General features: G+C 39.4%; 1 protein-coding gene across 1 annotated transcript; it reads right to left on the bottom strand.

Moving 5' to 3' along the window:
- Positions 1 to 5,912: 5,912 nt before the first annotated feature.
- On the bottom strand, positions 5,913 to 13,921 carry hnf4g (hepatocyte nuclear factor 4, gamma; the record flags this gene model as incomplete). The annotated part of the gene is made up of 11 exons (XM_080514631.1): positions 13,701 to 13,921; positions 11,822 to 11,987; positions 11,085 to 11,179; positions 10,433 to 10,539; positions 10,183 to 10,332; positions 9,871 to 9,958; positions 9,293 to 9,445; positions 8,289 to 8,338; positions 7,740 to 7,926; positions 6,171 to 6,290; positions 5,913 to 6,034 (listed from the first exon to the last, which is right to left on the bottom strand). Exons 1-11 carry the CDS (start codon positions 13,828 to 13,830, stop codon positions 5,913 to 5,915), a joined length of 1,368 nt encoding a protein of 455 aa, XP_080370757.1. The 5' UTR covers positions 13,831 to 13,921.
- Positions 13,922 to 14,285: the final 364 nt, after the last annotated feature.

The following is a 14,285-nucleotide window of genomic DNA, read 5'->3' as shown; positions in this document are numbered from 1 at the left end:
CAGATGGAGGTATCTAAAATCATGGCTCTAGCATTCAGTCCTCTCCCTCCTTCTCTCCTTCCCCTATTCTCTCTCACCCCTTCTTTCTCAATTGTGTCGCTCGCCTCTGGCAAATGGGAGTCATTTGTTTGTGTGAACTTCCCATAACCCGCGGTGTGTGAGACACTTATCATTCAGAGTGGGCCTACTTCGTCCTGAGTCGCAATACCTCTTCTCTTCTCTTCTCTTCTCTTCTCTTCTCTTCTCTTCTCTTCTCTTCTCTTCTCTTCTCTTCTCTTCTCTTCTCTTCTCTTCTCGTCTTCACATCAGTTCCATGTCCGTTGTATTTCACCATAGTTTATCACATATGAATCTCCATATTTCTATTCTTCCACTTCTTCTTGTTCCTGCCACCCTCTTTCCTACTCCATAGTATACCCCTCCACTCTTTCTCTCTCTCCCTCCCTCTGTCCCTCTGTCTTTCTCTCACCTCAATCTCTTTCCCTATGTAATCTCGGGGTACAGAAAACCATTTTCATTACTGCACTACTCATCTTATCATCCACCCTGTCATCTCGTCTGTCTCCTGTCCTTTTTATTTTCCTTTATTCTAACAAGTCTGCATCTCAGAACCCATCAGTGGTCCACCTCTTTTCATTTCCCTAATGTACCCCAACAAACACACACATACACAACCTTGCATAGCCCCTAACCCCTAATTTCATTGCTCTAACCTGTTCCCCATCATCATGATGTAGAGTGCACCCCAGCTCCCTGCAACTATGTAAATCTGTGTGTGTGTGTGTGTGTGTGTGTGTGTGTGTGTGTGTGTGTGTGTGTGTGTGTGTGTGTGTGTGTGTGTGTGTGTGTGCGTGTGTGTGTGTGTGTGTGTGTGTGTGTGTGTGTGTGTGTGTGTGTGTGTGCGTGCGCGCAGCTAACGGTGCTGTATGCATTTTTAACATCTCCATCTGCGCGTGGACTATCTCTGCAGGCAAAATGAGCAGTAACAAGACAAAACAGATACCCTAAACAGCAGATGAGATGATAAAAGTGAAGGAAAGAGTGAGACAAAAATAAATGTGGAGACACAAAATGGAGAGAAGGAAGTGGCAGACAGAGGAGAGGAAAAGAGTGATTTTTAAGGAGGGGAAGCTGTCAGTGAAGGCCGAGGTGAGCCCTCACCCTCTTGCTTGCTTTAATCCCTCATTTATGTGAACTCAGCTTTGGAAATGAAGCTGTCGCTGTATTTTCCTTCCCTTCAACCACGCTGTGGTATAATCAGAAACCACACACGCACACACACACACACACACACACACACACACACACACACACACACACACACACACACACACACACACACACACACACACACACACACACACACACACACACACACACACACTTGCAGTGGCAGACAGGACAGAGACACAGAAAATCACTCAGGAGAGGTTTTAAATTCATTTCAGAGTTAGAAGCGGAGATTCATATTGCCTCACCTTGTCTCATGGAGGAGGAATCATCGGATATGTTGGAGACAGAGGGGAATTATGGGTAAACGCACTGGTGAGGAAAGATAGTCTGCAATCTCCGGGTGTAATCTGGGATCGCTGACACATGCCATTCATTTTAGACTGTACCAATATTCCCCAGCATGGTGTACAGCCAAACTGTGTGACTTTGCAATGTTTTCCACTCCCCTTCTGAGACCAAAAACTAAATCTTGGTAAAAACAATTTGAAGTTGTATTTAGAGACAATGCTGAAACATAAATGGTCTTTCTTGAAATAATATTGGGGCTTTAATTTTAATTGGTTTTATTGGACTCCATCATCAAGTACTCATGAGTATAAATAAATTATATTTCTATTTCTAAGATAAGATTTGAATCGGAATGATTGATATCACTGTGATTTCTGTAAACTCTATTTTCCCATTTTGAATCAGGATGACAGAGGAAGGACAAACTTACATTGATAACGGCCATTAAAGATGGACCTATACTGCCATCTAGTGTTCATAAGACAAGAAGAGTGGGTGATTTTATTGGACGATTGTTATTTGATGAACACAGACGGTCAGAAAAGGTTGCTGCTGTAGTGTTAAGCACTATCACTTCACAGTAAAAAGAAACCTGGGTTCGATGCCGGGTTTGGGAGCTTCCATGTGTGTGTGTGTGTATATGTTGGTTTTCTCTTTGCACCTCTCCCACAGTTGAGGCATGTTTGAAATTGTAGGGTGACTAGCGAACTTGTCCGTGTGTGGGTGTGAATGTGTGTGACTGTCTGTCTTTCTTTTTTCAACCTCTGATCTGCCTTGCCTTCACCCATAATCAGCTGGGATTGTCTCCAGCCCCTCGTGGAGGGAAAATAACTCTTTGCTGTCCTTGTCTAATTTTTCTTTATATCTGTAAGTGATGACTGTACATATAAGTAAATAGACATTTGAAACAGGATCATATTACCACGATAAGTCAACATTATCTGGACAATTAATTTAAGGAGTGACTGTTAGTTCTGGTTGAGCTAAAGTAAGGTATTTCTAAGAAATAAAATGTTCTTTAGATTTTCTTCACGATAACTTCAGACATTGAGGAAATCGCAGCCCTCATTATCAAGTGAAACTACAGTGCAACTAAAGGCGAGATAACCATAACATTTCATATTCCTGTCCATCCTTTGTTCCACCACCTCTCTATCCCTTCATCCATCTATTTCTCCCCCTCGTCGTCCTCCTCAGGTGGAGCGAGTATCATACTGGTGTGTAATAGCGTGCTGTCAGTGTGGGCCGCGCTGAGGTGTGGGGAGGAAAGCGGTGCGTCTCAGATGAGATATGTGACTGGCATGCTAACACACAGTTTTATCTGAGGAAAAAGAGAGAGAGGGAGAGAGAGAGACAGGGCCCCCACATCTCCTCACTATAGGCCTTTGATTAAAGCTCCCTGGGTACACACACATGCGCACACTTCCAAAAACACACATATGGGAGTGTACTCACATACACCCGCTCAGATTATAAATAAATTGCAGGAAGAAGCATATACACACAACCAGGCACGCACACACATACTGTAAATGCACATACACACATCCACCCATTGTAGGTGGTGTTGTTTTGACCTAAGCCAGGTAGCTTGTCCATTATAGAGTTGATAGGAGGATTTGGCCATGTTGATTCTAGACAGCATCATCTCCTCTGCCATAAATAACCTTAGTGTTTTCTCTGAGTCACACAACAATATACAGAGAATAAGAGCTCTCTGCTTTATCCCCTGGCCTCATCCACTGCGTGCAAACACTCTCCTATCCACGTGAACCTTGAGAAAATGATTGTGTGTAGATGGACATAAACAAAATCACGGGTTTAAAAGTACAGTTGGCCTCAGTGCAGCTCAGTTTCAGTGTAATTTACCGCTTTGCATTCGAGTTTGGCTTCAGTGTTCATCTCAAAGTGTGTTTCTTTTGATGGACCATGTGGGAAACTCGTTTGATTTTAGATGAGCAGCATCATCCAGCAGTGTAGTCTCGATAGCTTGCCAATAATGCTTTGGATACAAACTGTATACCCCTGACCGATGGAACTATCAGTGAACATGATGACTTCCAGGATGGAAGTAATGGACAAACCACACTCACTATTACAGCGTGTAGGTAAACCATATTGTCATGCATTTCTGTCAATTTATTATCATCTGTCTGCCTATATTGTTTTTCTTTTAGGGTAAATTTTAACAGAAACATGTCCATTTGTTTTTACTGCAGAAAAATGTAGCGAAATGATTTGTTGTGGCTGAATCAACAGACAAATTGGAAAGGAATCTCCTGTTTCCATCTTAGACTCCACTTTTCCTTATCTTATATCAGAACAGCAGACATCAAAATCAAATGAAGGAATGCATACATATATCGCATAGTGTTTATATATGATATACATCACGCGTACAATAAAACGTCCATTTACATTTGACGTCATGTTGTATTTTCTCTCTTGACTTTCTGTCATAATAACACGTCTTTTTGCATAACATTTCAATTAACACAAACTGATGAATCCATGCACAAGCAGTTTCAAAAAATTCAATTCATCATTATTATATAAAACAATTACTCTATGTACAAATGATAAATCAGGTAAAACAAATTAATACAGTCAGATGATCATCCAAAAAGAAATGTTCTCTTAACTATTCGACTATATAGAAGTAATTTATTTTACAACTTTCATCCACATTCATTTATATTTTAACATATGAACAAGTCCTAACTGATACTATAGTTATGTTTCTAAGACTATGTGTTTGTTGTAGTGTGAGTTAAATTTTTAGGCCAAGCAGTTACAAATGGCTGATTCAAATTCCAGATGTACTTTGTGTTCTTTACATTGACTTGATATATGTATATTAATCCTGAAAATTTGGTAAGATCATTATCAAGAAACTGAACTAATCTTCAAGTTGCTGTAAAAATTACTGATGCAGAAAGTTGAACCTAGACCAGGGTTTTCAGAGTGTGGGAGGATGAGCCTTCTGCTCACAGAGCTTAAACCGCACAGCTGAAGCCAAACAGTGATCTTTGGTTGAATGCCAGGCTTCCTAATGTTTTATACATTTTAAGATGTTATCAGAAACATCTGTGTGAGAAACTCTGTGCAAGTGAGACACTTTTAATTAGAAATACCTTGTGATTCAGTGAATTATTTTGTTGTAACCGTTAAACATATATTTTTGCACTGAAGCACATTTATGATTTTCAATTATCTACAAATTACATAATTGTTTCTGTGTTTGAATAAAAATATATTTACCTGGGTTAATCAGACTCCCTGAACTAAAGGATAGATCAATGTTTACTGGTGAATGGTTCTAATGACTTATTTACTTTGACTAGTAATGGTTTTCGGGTGCCTTTTCAACATCTGACAACAACAACTTATATTTACATTTTTTTTTTATTAATCTGCTACACATACGAAGTAAATTGTACAATCGAATCCATCAACACAAAAAGTAATGTCAATTTTTCTCAAATCGAGTGAGGTTTGAAAAAAGAAAATATGCATTTCAAACAAACTTGTATGTCCTTAAATAACGTGCCTCCTGAGAGAAAAACCTTGAGAATAAGTTCAATGTGAGTGTATTAATGACAAAGGAACATTAGAGTTGCCACACACTATTAGATGTTGCATTACTTTATGTGAGAGGCATTTTTAGTGATGAATGGAAAGTAATGGATATTTTTCTGAAACATAAAGTTTAACAGTTTTATTTTCCAAAAACCTTCCCACGTTTGATGGAGGTCAGGATTTATTTAAGTACAGCACTGTTGCTCCATTTCCTTCTTAGTTCAAGTCCATGAGAAATATGCTTCTCTTTGTGATGCTTGCAAAAACAGAACAGATGTTAGGTGACTGATTCTCCTGCCATGATGGGAATTTTAAATAATTGATAATGTTGCTGCGATGCCATCCTAGCAGATTACATCCGATCCCTCCCTCATAATAGACACTGTAGCTAAAACACACTGATCGTGTTTGTGATGGCTGAATGTGAAACAAGGCCAGTTCATGCAATTCCGTGCGAAAATTAACATTATTACAGTAAGCCACAAAATACCTTTCCCAGCTGCCAAGAAAAAAAACCACACAGGTGCAAACACAGAAACCAACTTTAACCTGAGGAAAGTTTTGCTCTCTTTAGAGCCGACTTTGTGTCTGTGGAAAGTTACAGACCTGAGTTCTATTGCACGTAGGTGCTTTATGTATGCTTCGGTTGTGATTGCAGCACCCTGAGTCACTTGGGGAAGGAGTAGGATAAAAATCTAACCAGTGAGCTATAGACACTGAACAAAGACTGCTTTTGTATTATTTACAGCACGACTTGTGCAACGAAGAGAGGGTCAGTCAGTTGTAAGATTCTTTGATAGTGGATGCAGGAGTCAGGGGTCTGCCTGTGTGGAAGGTGAGGGGCTGGCTGGAGGACAAAGAGGCTGAGGAAAGTGTTTGTACATATCCTGGGCAGGACCCTGCGGAGGTGATGGGATGGGAGTGTCTGGCGAGGCTGTGGGATGAGAGGCAGGGACATATGCATTTTAGCATCTTTATTTGCCAGTTTCTTGTGCGTGCATGAAATGGTTTGTGCTTGTCTTCATTAATGTGTGATTTGCAGTACAACTCAGTATTTTCAGGGATCTTACCTATTTGTGGAGATTGAGCGACAGGCATGGTGCTGATGACCAGTGTGTGTCCAGTCACTGGGTCCTGGTGCAGCTGGCTGTGTGCTGGGTGGTGCAGGTTTGTGGGCTCTGACGTTAGACCTGGACATGTAACACAGCCACATTAATGATCAGCTCCGACAGGGAGGATTTGAGTTTTCATCAGACGACAAAAATAATTTTGTGCTTTCAAACTGATGAAGTATATGGCTTAATCTAAAATAGTTAAGAAAGGGTGCCATAGTGTGCAAAAGCACCTCTTTGTGTTTCAAAGTCCCTCAATCAAGTGTTTGAATTCTCAAGTCACTTTGGTCACATAATAGAGGAAAACTCTTTTTCATAACACAAATCTATGGAGAACATCTTTTTTTTTTTTTTATTGTTTGAGGTCAAACTCTTATCCGTATACATTTAGTTTATTACATTACTCTTAGGATCAATTCAATCGATTTTCAATCATATATTACATATCATACAACATATACATTAGTCACACAATTTATAGTGTCTGCTTGGCTGATGTCTTTCCATGCATTATCCATGTGGGGTCACAGTGGCGGAGAGCAAAGATGCTCAGATACTGATACTGCAACATCCTTTATTTTATACCGGCTGGTATTTGAACCAGTATTTGCTACTTCCATATCACCTTGGTGATTTACTTTCTCCAGCGGGTTGTTGGATCTTTTCCCACTTGTATATACCTGGACATCCTAACCAGATTCCCAAACCACCTCAAATGTTTCCTCCCAGTAGTGACTAGTCTTTCCTGGATGGTTGAGGTCCTCACTCTATCCACACTCTCTACTGCTAAAATTACATTTACATTTGCAAACACTAACACCTCTTTTAAATTGGCATTGGCGTTAGTTCACAACAAATTGCTTCACAGTGCTGGAAAAATGAATTTCTATTAACTATGCAATCAAATGTCATTAAAAGGTCAGAACTACCTTTTGTCCTTTTTGAAAATACTACTGTGTAGTTTTACTTGACAACCATATCTGTAATAGAGTATTTTTAGTGTTGCTGTTTTGTGTGTGTATTGGTTCTATCTATTTAAACAGAAGTAAAAAATAAACTAACACAGGTCTACGCTGTCTTCTACATCAAGTTTTCATATTGTAAGTAAAGTAAAATGTGGTAGAGATTCTTAAAAATAACGTATAACTTTATTTCCACATCTTTGCTCATGCTTGTCTGTCCTGGTCCTCCTGAGGAAGCATTCTATGCAACCTGCTTTCTCTTCAGACTTTCATACTTAGATATTCCTGTAGATGTCCCAAGCAGCGTCTCATGATGCCAGGTTTGTCTATTTTGGCTTTGCATAATGTTTGGCTTATACCATCCTTCTACAACGTCTTTCCCTTTGGATTTATTTCTGGGAAACTTTGCTGAGCTTGTAGACTTTTTTTTTTTTGTCTTCTATGTTGCCTTATCATTCTACGGTGCTCTGAATCCACTGCAGACGAATTGCACTGTGATATTGCTGAAGGTCACCCTGTTTGTCGATCTGTAGGTTTTACAGACATAGGTACTGGTCAGTCTCACCTCCCAGCAGCATCTCATGGAGCAGGTTGTCTATCTTGGCCAGGCCACAGAGCTTAATGAACTGGAGTTGTTCGATCATCTGCCAGGTGATGCTCTGCAGGGTGGGCAGCAGGAGTAACAGCTCTCCAAAACGACCCCTGGAGTCGTACTGACGGTCATTAATGTAGTCTTCCAGGCTCATCTGAACCTGGACACGCACACACACACGCACACACACACACACACACACACACACACACACACACACACACACACACACACACACACACACACACACACACACACACACACACACACACACACACACACACACACACACACACACACAAGGGAAGGATCAGGTTATTGTGAGCCAGCCGTTAAATGGTACTTGTTGATTGACTTATATAATATTAACTGTAAAATGTGTTTTGTGAATAACAATGACACTGCTTTGATCAATCCCACACAGGATGCTAACAAATAACACTACTGAAAGCTCCAAATCAAACATGGTGAAAGAGCTGCAGTTTTCTGCAATAGCCTATAAAGGTGAAATGGTTGACCTACCTGCAGACGCATGGCCTTAATCTTCGAAGGGTCCCGCAATGACTTAGCATCTACAGATTGGAAGGCAAAGCATGGAAGAGTGGTCGCATTAAGGTGGGGAGGGGTGGAGGACGTGATTGAAGGACAGGGCAGGGTAGGAAAAAAAGATCAGGGATTGGAATTGGGGATATGACGGGAACTGATGGAATGATTATGGTCAAACTGGGGCATGAAGGTAAAATGAGGGGATTTAGTGAAGGGGAAAGAAAAGGGGGACAGACAGCATAAGATGGGGGCAGGGATCTTGGTCACGCTAGGCTAAGGAGACATGAAAAAATGAGGATAGTGGGATTGTAGATCTAAGTGGAGAGGAAATATGGTTAGGTCAAGTTGGACACTTTGGAAAACAAGATAATTTTTAAAGAAATTGCAATGACAATCATATAAGTATTTACAATGTTGCACAGTTTGGGATGATGTGTGTCCTAATTGTTTTTATTTAATAATTCCATCACCAGGTTTTTTTTTTCACCTTGCAGGTATTTGCAGAATGATTCATTTGATGTATTCTTGTGTGATTATTAAAATCCATCAATTATTACAACAGGGATTCATTACACAAAATTACAATTATGTGCATCATAATGAATCATATCTCAGTGCCAATATTGATCTTGATTTCAGGTTCCATATGCAATAAATCTTGCTCTTGAACAAGCACTTTCCCTCCTACAAAACCAAAACTAAAAACAGCCTTGCTCCAGTGTTTTACAAAAAGAAAAGAAAAAATGTTTTTACTTGCTGTAACAAAGCAGGCAGAATTTGGAAATTTCACATTAGTTCAAAAAAGACCTTGTGAATAGAAAACCAAGAGCAATTTCAAAAACCAGGGCAGCCTCTCATCCCCACTGAAGAAACAAATACCTTCAAGTATGTGTTATTAACTGCACCTCGCAAATTACTTGTCAGCTGCTGGGGTTAATGTCCTAAGTGATTCTTCTTTTTCTTTTTTTTTTTCTTTTTACCTGGGTCAAAGAAGACAATAGCCTTGAGAGCTGCATACTCGTTGTCGTCTATTTGAATATCCTGAAAAGGCCGGACCATCTCATCCAGCACTCTGTTGGCTACCCTGCATATTTCCTGTTCGGGACTGTTCCTGTGGATCGCACAGCCATTACCTGCAGAGACAGTGGGTGCAGTTAGTGACAGTTGACAATCATCATGTGGGTGTGTATCAGGTGGGGAAGTGACTTATGCTGGTGGGGAAGGGCAAGAGGGGTTGTTGTCCAGAGAAAAACATGTTTAATCTTGTACAGCTTGATTAGTTCTCTTTTAAGTTTTCAGTCACAGCTCGGTTAAATAAATGTCGAGGTACAGTAACACACTAGGTATGCTTTTGTATTTGCAAATGACAAATGCGCATAAAGTATATCAATAATACACGTCTGGGTATTGAATGATGTCATGTGCAGGGTGTATTTGAACTCACAAAGGTGAACAGAAAGCCTGAGTTAATGATTTTTAGGATTCGCACTTCAGTGCTGAACCACTTGATAACTCCACACAGAAATCAGATGTCGTAGTGGTCTTTTTTTTTATTTACCTAAAAGCAGGAAGTCCTTGAAGGGCATTGACCTTTTGGCAACCCCAAGCAAAAGGTGTTCACCTGCATGAGCCCTGAGCAAGCTCACCTGTGGACAAACACAATCAGAGTTAAACAATGAACACAAACATCGCTGCCACTCCTCAGTTTCTGAACTTAAATGAGTCGCACATACAATTTTGCAAGTATGTTGTAAAATCAATACAATACTTAATATTTTGAGTAATATATTTTTGCTTAAAATTATCTTAGTTGCAAAAGATCTACATGACAAACTGTGAGCTCTTAACTTCAAAGAACACACTGCTATACCTGGTCATCCAATGGCAATTCTCCAAAAGTAGGAATATATTTGGCCCACTCCACCAACACCAATAACTGCTGTCTCATAGAGTCACAAACATCTCCGACAGTGGCCGACTTCTGCTCTGATAAGTCTGTTATTCCAACTGGAACTGCGATCTGCAGTAAGAAAGGGGAAATATCCATTCATTCAACTCTTTTAGAGTGTCCACACATTGTGATTTGTACACGTGACGACGATTCACAAATGGAAATTCACCTGTTGGGACAGCAATTCTGCTTGGGCCAAAATAGTGATGGGTGGCACATTTTGGGATTCAGGAATGCTTCTTCTGGAGCTGATCCGATCTCTTTCATTCTGTACGGCTAACAAAGTTTGGAGTTAATGTGTGTGTGAAATAAGAAGAGAAGAAAATGGAGCGAATACTCTGGATATTAAAGAAAGTACTTAAGTTGGTGTTATCAGTGTTAAGAGTTTGACAAGCGTCAACACCAGACGACACTAGCGTGGTTAATATTTAGGAAAATAGTCATAGAAGCTGGCATCAGCAAGAGGAGTAAAACGTTAACCAGTCGCAATCCAGAACAACATGTTTGAATAACACATGATGAGGTACCATAAAACTCCATGCCAAGGTTATACCCCTCATAAATACATACACACAGAGTAATCACTTGTTTTATGGCTGAGCCAATTTCAACCTTTCTGAAGCAGCTTTCAGGCTCTTTGAAGACCATTTTCTTCAGTTTAACTACTCTTATCTTCTGCTTTGTCTTGAGGGCAGTGATGAACATAAATTACATTGAAAACTTCTATTTTCCCTGATTGCTGATTAGATATTTTCTAAATCATTATATAAATATGTTCATGTGTATTCTCTGTTTGTTTTATCCTCGAAAGGCTTTCCTACCTTCTTTTTTCATGCCAGCTCTGAAGCATTTGTTGAGTCTGCAGAATCGACACTGGTTCCTCTTATCTTTATCCACGACACACTGTCTGCTGAACCTTCATATTCCAGAGACACAATAGTATAAGTAGCTGTACAGAGCAATACATGACAACTCAATGTACTTAGACATACCATAATGAAATAGTGTGTACTGCAACATGAGGGCCGGACTGAAAAGTACTAACTGGACTGAAAACTAACCCGGAATTGACATGGAGGAAAACATGTTTAAAACCTTCCTTGTAGTTTACATACGTATGCAGACAGAGCTAGGCTCATTCAAGATAAATAGCTTTGTTAAACTCTGTACTTTACTTGCATCTATATGTGTATTTCTATGTGTATTTGCACATACTGGTGAATGTGATGTGGTATTTTTTAAAACAAGTAAACCAGAGTTGTCATTCCTCACCCTAACCCAATCACGATTAACTCTATTCCTTTTGTCCCACAGACAGCAGTAATCTTTGAATGTAAGGCAGGACTTATTGTATTTCTCATGGACATATATTTTAACAGCTGATGTATAGGCGATAAGTTTCTATACATCCTGTAACCGTGGTACTCGTGGTCTTCTACCATAGGCCAGGTTAATATCCTCATGCATCTGCTTTACAGAATGTTCTTAAAATGTCCTCAAATTGCCACAGGTCTTTATCAAAGACACATGTGCTCAATGTATATGTTGTTCTCAGTACCTGCAGGTATAGACGTGGCTCTTGCGTATGGAGCGTCTGAAGAAGCCTTTACAGCCATCACAACTGGAGGCCCCATAGTGTTTCCCCGTGGCTTTGTCTCCACAGATCGCACAGTTACTGCTGACCCCATCTGGACCGGGCAAACTTGACTCTGTCGGCATGCTGTCTGTAAACACACATGCATGTGGATGCACATAAGTTACAGGGGATACTTCGGTAAAGCAGCATTGGAATAATTCACAAATAAACCATAGCTATATATTTCAGCATGCATCCATAAATTATTTAGTTTGGCATGTTTTAGACAATGTGAAGATATAAATTAATATTGGTTAATAGTGCTGGTGAACACACCACTGCCTATTAAATTGTCGTATATACAGTATTTTTGGTGAAATGTCAGCAAATATTTATATGTCAGAAATCACTTTGATAGTCATTGCATGAAGTTTTACTCTTGAAAAACAGCAATTTCTTGTGAATATTTACAGTTTAAGGTACTTCTATGCTTCTACTTGATCATTTTACTCAGTAAAACTATAATGTTAAGCTCGGTTTTTGTTTGTTTATCTAGTTTATTTTTCAGGGACCTTGTACAAAAACATTAATCTTGAAGACAAGATGCTTCATACCAGATTTTAGCCAGAACTAGTTTCCATCTGCAGTCCCCTGCAGTTCCCAATTTATCAGCGATAAAAGAGCAAGATGGATTCTTGCCAGTAATAACTCTCGTCAAATCATATTTTTTAATCAGCAGTCAGGGAATTTTTCAATGGTCTTTTTTTTTTTTTTTATTTCAAGGTATTTTGTTGCGATTAGTTAATTTCTTTGCAGCTTCGTTATTGACTGCATGTACACTTGATTTATCTCTCATGTTGTAATATATTCATCTACAAATCAAGAAAAAAGAGCACCTGTCAGTTTAGTTATGGGAAAACATAAATGATTGTCATTTCTTTATTATTATCATCATAATCATCATTATCATCATCATCATCATGGCAATCACCATCTTTATCATCAGCAGCAGTGTCATTGCCATATTTGAAACCATAATTGTTATCATTGTCTTCATGTTTATTGTTCTGTCCAAGCCCACAATATGAACATGTTGTAAATGTAACACTCAAGATACAGAAAACAAACCTTTGCAGCACATACATCTCCGACAGCACTACGTCAGGCAGTGCCTCTGTAAGATGAGTCTATGTTGGCTAACTTGTGTTCTCATATTGAGTTAATGTCAGTAAATGCAGTGAACAAGCACTTCACTGGTTCACCATTTTGACACATGCCTTAAATTGTAAATCACTTTGAGCAACACTGGCAATCTCGTTCCAGTTTTCATCCAAAACAAACTCATATGCAGACAAACAAGCAATATGAAAGCAGAATTTTCCCCACATCTGTTTAAAAAACAAAGCTAAAGGCAGACAATACTGTCAATATTGAAAGATCATATGTTGAGACACTTTTTTTCAATCCAAGCACAAGTGCATGCAATGAGAAGAAAGATCCCCTCTCTTGAAATAGTTAGTAATTTGACTTCAGTTGCTCGCAAATCACCCCATCTGTTACAACAATTTACATCCTGTCCCTGTTAGCCGTTCTCCCCACATAAACCCCTTTTGATAATAAAGATGCAACATGTTTCTGAATTAAAAACACCAGGCTTCTCAGGTCCTTACTTGTAAATGTGAGTTTCATGTCTCAAGTGTGTAAATGTAAATCATTGACAAACTTTCAGTATTGTTAGAATTCAGTCTAATCTGTCATACAAGCTGAGAAACATGTCATTTGTATCTATTTACATCTCTCTTTTTTTCCTGCTTGTGCTTGTTTGTTTTGTGTGAGGGTGTCTGCATGTAACCACACTTACCTCCTCCTACATAGAGCACCTCTGCATTCTCAAAGCCCAACGTGCTATAAGAGGGATCCAGGCCTTCGCAGTAGTTTGCTACGTCCATGTCTAACAGAGGTTTACTCTGAGACGTAGAAGGATACTTCATTCCTGTTTTCAACCTGCTCTATGACTAACTCTCGTCTCTTCTCTTCTCTTCTCTTCTCTTCTCTTCTCTTCTCTTCTCTTCTCTTCTCTTCTCTTCTCAGTTCACAGTAAATCCAATCATTATCTTTTTCTTTCTTTTCTTTTCTGTCCCAGCTGTTTGTTCCATCTATTTCTTGCAGACATGACAACTGAGATCCATGACATGAAAGATCTTTAATCCCATCTGATTGGGTTTGAATAAGAGGAGGGGAGGAGCCAGAGCAAAGACTTCTCACCTTATTACACCTTATCTGTCTTTCTACTCACTTATCACAAGGATGAAGAGATAGTGGGTGAATGAGATACTTTACTTCATTGCTTTGTCTCTTTTTGTACCTATTTTATTTCAACCCATGAAATAGATTCAATCAGATCTTGGAGAACATTGAATACACTGTGTGTTCCTGCGTTGGCTTT

Source organism: Blennius ocellaris (assembly GCF_963422515.1).
Source record: "Blennius ocellaris genome assembly, chromosome: 19".
Lineage (NCBI taxonomy): Eukaryota > Metazoa > Chordata > Actinopteri > Blenniiformes > Blenniidae > Blennius > Blennius ocellaris.
Note: the sequence above shows the minus strand (reverse complement) of the source record. Positions and strands in the feature narration are given on the sequence as shown.